Genomic DNA, 8,159 nt, shown 5'->3' on the forward strand with positions numbered 1-8,159 from the left:
GCCTCCACTGAAAATGGACTTGTAATCCAGTTGGACTCTCCCGGTCAACAAATGTAAAATAACAAATAATAAAATGTTTCCATGCTAGGCAGGAAATCCTTCTGTCTGTCTCAGGAAGTTTCAAAAGGAATCTCAAGAGCATACATCATAATAAATAGTTTAGATACATAGCCTCACACATCCTGAATATATTGGACAATCTATCTTGGGAAAACTGTTTGTAGTTGCAAGTGAAAGTTGTAAACAGCATTGTATATCAGTGACATCTAGATGGGAAACATAAACATGAGACCATAATAAAAATGGGCATTTAAATCTGGTAAATGTATGCCAGCCTTCCAATGCAGCTGAGTCACAGATGACTTCTATAGTGACACTGCAAACTGTTGTCATAACCCACAGAGTTCACCAGCAAGAAAGGAATGGAAGTAGATTGCCAGGTCATCCTGGCATATTACACACCACACACATAGACTAACACATACATACCACTAACCAATCATAGATCTGGACAAGTTAGAGTCACGACTCCAGCTACTCCACATCTTTGGGATATGGGGGAAATGGAATACCATGGGAGAAAGGGGAATGCCATGAGTGAAAGCAGAATACCATGGAAGTGGACTACCATGAAAGGGAATGGAATACCATGAGAGGAAGTGAAATACCATGAAAGGAAGTGGAACACTATGGGAAGAAGTGGAATACCATGGGAGGATGTGGAAAACCATGGAGGAAGAGGAATACCATGGGAAACCCCAAACAAACAGTTGTGTGGGCTCAGCAAAAAAGTCAACCCAGCAGAGACCTGAATCAAAACATGTTGTACTGTGTGCACTGTTTTCCCCTCATCCATTGCATTAGTGACCTTTCCAATGAATTCCACCAGACTCAGTAAGCATGACCTTCCTTTGACAAAAGCAAACTGAGATGTATCCATTGTCTGGAGGTCTCCTAAGTCCTTGCTTGTAGTTTTCATGATAATTCTTTCCATGGCTTTGGAGATAAGGGCAGTCAGACTAATGAATCTGTAGTTTCCAGGATCTGTTGAAGGTCCTCCCTTTTGAATGGGGATGACTGTCACAGTCCTCCATTAATGTGCCACAAAGCCTGTCTTAAGGCCATTGTTAACAAATGACTCCAGGGATCCTGATAAATTGTATATTAGACTGTTCAGTAGGTATCCTGTGATGTTACTGGGGCCCACTGTGGCAGTGTTCTGGGCATTAGCAAGCTCAGCCAGTGCATGGGTTATAGTTGAAGGTGTTATGTCTGACAGTTTCTTTGGGGGGATGGTTAAAGGTGGGTTGGGGGTTAAAATTGCAATTGAATCTGCCTACTAATAGGTTTGTTATATGACCAGGTTCGATTAATGAGGCGCCATTAACCATCAGGTCAACAAATTACTGCATGCTGCCTTGGAGCTTTCTCATATAGTTGAAGAAGGCCTTATTGTTATCTTTCACCTGGGCATCTATCTTAACCTCAAAGTTGGCATTGATAGAGATAATTAGTAGTCTTAGCTGCCTATTTAGTTTGATGAAGGAGTTTTTATATTTATGGGCATTACTCTTTCTGATTTTTGCCATATTTTTGTATATCCTGGTTAATATGGGATGCCACCAGGGCAGTTTGTTTCTGGGGCTAGATCTGGTCTTACTTCTGGTAGGAATAGCAGTCTATATATAGCCATTGACATGGTTGTACAGAGTTTCTGAAATCAATTCAGCACAGGCTGCTGTGTTCTTATGGTTTGGAGGGGCATTACATTTTGACAAACTATCATTTAATAAAAGGCAATTTGACCTGAAATAGTTCCTAACTTTTTTGGTTCCTAACTGGTTTTAATGGGATTGCAGAGCTGATTCTGATTTTGAAGGAGACATATTTATAGTCTGTCCTTACTAGGGAGGATGAGACTTGGCAGTGCAGTGTTCTCTCATATTTGTGAGCATGAGGTCCAGTATATTGGAGCCTACACTGGGCATATTCACTATTTGATCAAGGGTGTTTGCATTTACTAAGTCCAGGAATCTCTATACCTGTAGCTCTGGGGCCATGTAGGATTCCCAGTCTATAGAAGCGTAATTGAAGTCTACCATGAGCAAGGTGTTGGGTTGGATGATGTCTTTAGCAGATTCACATATGCAGTTCTATTTTCATTGCATTGTCCTCCAGCTACACCATTAGATGTTTCAGCTGCTTTGGCACAGCTGGCTTTATAGTGCAAATCCTTTGGCAGGTAATGAAGTTTTAACTAAAACTCAATCCAGCTTTTTATTTATTATACATATTTTATTCCGTGTCGTTAGTAAGTTAGAGATAATACCCCAAAGCATATACCTAATTTAATTTTTACATATTTATTCATAAGGCACTGGGTCTTTGTATTTTAAGTACTGTTTTCATCATAAAGATTCAACAATACCACCCCATTACAATTTCCTTTCTTATTGGAGATTACACATGAAAATCACAGACATAATTTCTGGATGATTTTATGTCATGAAAATGAAATAAAAAATTCTAAAAGAGAAACATCAATATGTGATTGAAATCTGACTGACAGTGTATCTAAGAAAATGTAAGCTATAAAATGTATAAAACAGGTAACCCAGAATAATTAAATTCTACGGGACAATGGCATTGTGTTTCAAGTAAAGAATAAAAGCAAGCAGGTCTCTAGTGAGTTGCTGGCTGAGACAAATAAGGTAGTTTGTTGGTAATTCAGTTTACTTCACGAATGCAATGGCAATGGAAAGGTTTATATTATAATAAGCATTTTTTTATAAAGCGAGCTCAAACCTAACATAGTACATTTTCCTATGGGCCAAGTCTGATGGACATGTACAGATCCATGCCTATGCATGCATATACTGTACTAGTAAATATTGTTGCATGACCAGGAATACTGAGTTTCCATTTTTCCCCAGAAAATATGGTGAATCCTACATCTGAATTGTCAAAAGTTTGGAAAAAATAACTTTTCATTGAATTTTGCATTTTAGCCCCCCTACCCCCCCCAAAAAAAACTAATTCACCACAACCTGTATTTCATCTAATATTTATTACTTATAATACTGCCTGATTGTTTAATTAGTGTTCTGTGCCTATAATCTGGTTTATTTTTGTGACTCATGCACACACACACACACACACACACACACACACACACACACACACACACACACACACACTCACACACACACAGATATATTATATTATATTAGGTTTCAATAGATTATACACACAGACAGCTATAGATTAGATATATATATATATATATATATATATAGATATGCATGCACAAGAAAAGGATAATGGCATTAACTGGAGAATACATATAAAAATCACAGGTATAATTTCTGGATTTTGTGTCATGAAAATTGAATACCATTTTTTTGAGAACTGTAAATCAATATCTTTGTATATGCCCAACATGACACCTTGAGCAACATTATGCTGACACCCATGGTAAAATTACAGGATAAATCTGCATAGTTAAGACAGAACAGCAGGTGACCAAAAGCAAAAAGGGTTGGGAGGATGGCCTAATGGGCAAGGTGTTTGCTCTTACAAGAGCAAGGTGCAGGGTGTGAGTCTCACGAGGGATAATTGGCTAGCCTTACAAGGGCAGTTCGCCTAGTACTAACCTAAGTGAGATAAAATTAGACCTGATTGTTTACCAGCAGTACTTCAAATGTCAGTGATGGGTGATACATAAATGAAGTTATAACAGTGCATACATGCATTCTTAAAAATGATCATACTAAACTGATCAGTTGTCAGCAACTAATTAATCATAAACATTTACATTTTTGTATTTCAATATACTGCTAGCTTTTGTGTCAGTCTAAGAGTTCACCATTATTCCGTGATTTGATTATATCTGAAACAGCCCAATGGCATCTGTCCTTCTAATTTAATTTTGTTTGCCATCAAATTGTTTTGTTTCTCATTCCACACTCTGTGCTGTAACATTATGACTGTTGTGGCATTTGATTTGCTCATGTGGCTCTGTCCTTTAACTTAGAACGGAGATACAATGAACTACTGATTTATTTGATTGCAGGTTAACAATATATGTACATTTTAATTTGTGACTTCCACTGCTTGATTTTCAATTTAATCTAGTAAATATACTACAGCAGCTTTTCTTTCATCTCCTCCCAAGGCAGTTATTTTATCTTACTTTTTTGATCACTTCCTGTTCTGTCTTAACTATACAGATTTATCCTGTAATTTTACCATTATAAAAGCTATTCTGTTTTATGTGACAATGATGTGAGTAAATCTACATTATAGAGTCTATAGGTTCATCAGGGAATACACAAGCATGCTATGACGTGTAATGATGAAAAAAGATTAGCAGATGAATGTTGCACAAAGGGAAAGTGAGCTAACATATGTCTAATTCATCATAGCATCAAAGGGATCATTTTATAGGGAAGCCAGTACCCTAGGTGGTACTAAAATGACCTGTTTGTGATGTAGCTTTACTTTAAATATAGTAAATAAGTGTCATCTCCCTCATAACTGCCTTTGCACATTTTTATTAGTAGGTAATGTCCAAATCACATATCTAAAGGGTATGCAGAACACTGGAAAGTATATAATGTATTTTGCCATTTTATGCTGTATAACACTGTGCTTGAGTCACAGAGGATTAGCTAGCGTGTACAGGAGCATAAGTGTAACGGTATCAGTAAATGCGTGTGTCACTCACATATGCATTACAATTGGCTGACAACCACGTTTAAATTCTCTGCATGGCTATCAATCTTGGTATTCCTCATCACAAAAATTTGTGTTGGTCATGTGATAAACAATGATCAGAAAACACAGACGATAGGTAAGAAACTGTCTCAGAAACTCATTATTTATTGCAGCTAAATAAAATGTTGTATTGGACTATTATGTTTATAAATTATTAATACAAAAATTTCAACAAAGCAGAAGATAAAATGTATTGCTTCACTTTATGAACTGTAAGAAACAGCCTCTTTATGTGTTTCTGTTTATTAATAATTTTAGGATGTTTTATGTTGCATCATGTGAGGGTCACCTTCCTGAGATTGTGTCCATGATTCATATCCAGAAGCACACACCTCTTCCAGCTGTAATGGTTCTGGTAAGTACAGCCAATAAACTTATAGACAGGCATCTAATAGCAGAAATTCTATGACCTCCGACCCACCAATCATACTGTGCCATATTTCTGGTTATATGGAGTAATAGTCTAGTTATGTTGATTATACCTTATAATTCAATTAGGTGAAGTAGTTTTAGTCTATATACTCTGCTTCCGTTTTATTGACTTCCAGTACATAGAAAAAGTAATGATTAACTCCATATTTAAAGGGAATCTAATTCATCTAGGCATTAAAATAAGCACTCGTATGTGAAATCTGCATTTGTTTAATAAAGACCAGCATGTTTAAGTCTGATGTGAAATGACTCCGCACCTCTGCTTTTAATCAATCACTCACTCAGTCATCAAGCAGTCAAGCAATCAAACATGGTAAGTATTAATTTGGGACACTCTTTTTTTCTCTTCACAATTGCAAGTATTATAAAATGCTTTGAAACTGTAGCCTCCTGTATGTGAAAGAATGCGCCATCAAACAAACACACACACACACACACACACACACACACACACACACACACACACACACACACACACACACACACACACACACACACACACACACACACACACAAACTCACACATATACACACACACACACACACACACACACACACACACACACACACACACACACACACACACACACACACACACACACACACACACACACACACACACACACACACACACACACACACACACACACACACACACACACACACACACACACACACACACACACACACACACACACACACACACACACACACACACACACACACACACACACACACACACAGTACCTGCATGCATACACACACACACACACACACACACACACACACACACACACACACACACACACACACACACACACACCCTACAAATAGACAAAGGGAAACATGGAAATATCATGAATAGAATTCAGGACCAAACACCAGACATTGAAAAGTAGGGATTTTAACCATTGAGCTCTTCTTCTGCTCCAAAGATGCCAAAAACATACAGAATGATCAGAATGTCAAATTTTAAGTTCCCTGTTATAGTTTAGGTTTACTTTTTGCTTTTGTTTTAATGTTGGAGCAGTATTACAAGGAAGATTTATGAAGCAACACACCTGTTTTGCATTATCTCGCCCTGCCTCCAGGTTTCCTTCTCCCTGCTCCCAATATCCTATCAAAATGTAATAACAAGAGGCAGGAATACAACATGCATAAACAGCAAATCCTGTAATGCACATGACAAAGCCAAGCACTTATGCTTATACAAGGATATTATATTTGCAGGCAGGTATAAGAACATTGTACATGCTGCATCTTCTCATTACAGTGGGAGTTTGTAGTCAAAATACAGTGTTTGCATTTTGTATAGAATTTACTAAATACCTATAATATAAACTGCTCAAAGAGGTTTTATTATTTTAATGAAAATCTTAGCCTATCTGATACAAATCTGTGCAAGATATAGGGTTGTATTTGTCCCTTGCTCAAATGAGATAAGGGTATTTATGATCATTACTAATGAGTGTAACAAAGGTACGATTCATAGAGGCTAATTATGCTAATGTGCAAGGCCTGAAAAATAATGAGATGCAAATGAGAAATGTTCTAAAGTATAGTATGCTAATGAAGATGATTCATAGTTCGACATCCCTAGAGGACACACTTCCATTGTTAGATGTTCATAGGTTCATAGGTTCATAGGTTCATACTAGGCTATCTGCCCTAGGGCATTTATAAGCCTAGCCAGAGTATGTTTGGCTTTGGCTTTGGCTTTCATTTTAATTTTATTTTTGCATATTTTCTTTTATTAGTAGTATACCAGCTCTGTCTAACAGTGGTGCTTCTTCTTTGATACTGGTGTTGCAATCCATAAACTTGCTTGTCCAAGTATGCACAAGCAATTCCCTGTCACACACAAATTAATTATTTCCCCCAGCAACCCCTTCATTAATTTGTATTAAGTATGCACAAGCAATAAAATGACAAAAGAAATTATTTTGTATGACAATCACTTCAGCAGTCTGACCATGTATGTACAAGCACTTCCCTGACACAAATTAATTATTTCCCCCAGTGACTTCTAGAGTAACATTTCCTACTATGCAATACTACCAAAATGAAGCATTCATCCAAGCAATCCATTCACTAAAATGTCCCAGTATTCACAAGCACCAAAAATAAGCTTCGCTTAAGCAACCCCTTCAGTAACATTCCCAGTATGCAGAAGCACTAAAATAAAACATTTCACCTAGGAGACCCCTTCAATAATATGTCCAGGTATGCAAAAGCACTAAAATAAAACATTTCCCAAAGCAACCCCTTCAGTAAAAGCACCAACTCAGCTCCCTTCACATCTCCGTATTCTGACTGAAACCTGCAGCTTTCTAGCATAACTTCAAGATGATTTACATACTTTTTATTCAAATTAGTTCATTATAGATTCATGTTTATGAATAGAACTTGTGTACATACGTGTAAACCCCCTTAACAATGTATTAGCTGCTCCCATATCGCTTATGCATTAATCACAGTATGCATTTTCGATAGGGGGCATGTTCTGTAGTTATCCTGAAAGTCCTGGATTTGCATAACCTCACAGTGCTGCTCTTCACAGATCACCTCTACATAATGGGAAGCCCCGGACTATGAATACCATCCATAGTCTACCTGCAGCATTTCCCATTGTATCAAGGTTACATTTATAAACAAGTTTGTATTTCTTCCTCTTTCATCTGCAAACCAAAATCTGCCGGTTGCATATCCCTTAACAGTTTGAAAACTGTTTTTAAATAAGCTGTACACTTACGCTTGCATGATGCTACTAATGCTGCTGCATTATTGCTTTCTTCAGCATTGTGTGGAAACTAAGTGACTTATCCACCCATTCTTCAGACCACCTTAAATTTTACATTTTCTTCTTGTGCAGTTGTAAGAGTTTTTGAAATAGAATTGCCATAAAAGGAAGAAATTTACCCTTTAGAATCAACTTGTTTATTTATTCCTTC

The 8,159-nt window shown here is 37.1% G+C and overlaps 1 protein-coding gene across 1 annotated transcript in view; it reads left to right on the top strand.

Moving 5' to 3' along the window:
• The window catches only part of SLC7A11 (solute carrier family 7 member 11), a 1,258,598-nt gene that overhangs the window by 994,956 nt on the left and 255,483 nt on the right, over nt 1–8,159 (top strand). The window contains exon 9 of the mRNA XM_044061647.1: nt 5,035–5,131. Coding sequence (XP_043917582.1) covers nt 5,035–5,131 — 97 coding nt within the window. The remainder of the gene's footprint in view (nt 1–5,034; nt 5,132–8,159) is intronic.

The sequence above is a fragment of the Protopterus annectens genome, chromosome 2.part0, assembly GCF_019279795.1.
Source record: "Protopterus annectens isolate FY-2018-M chromosome 2.part0, PAN1.0, whole genome shotgun sequence".
In the NCBI taxonomy this organism is placed as follows: Eukaryota; Metazoa; Chordata; order Ceratodontiformes; family Protopteridae; genus Protopterus; species Protopterus annectens.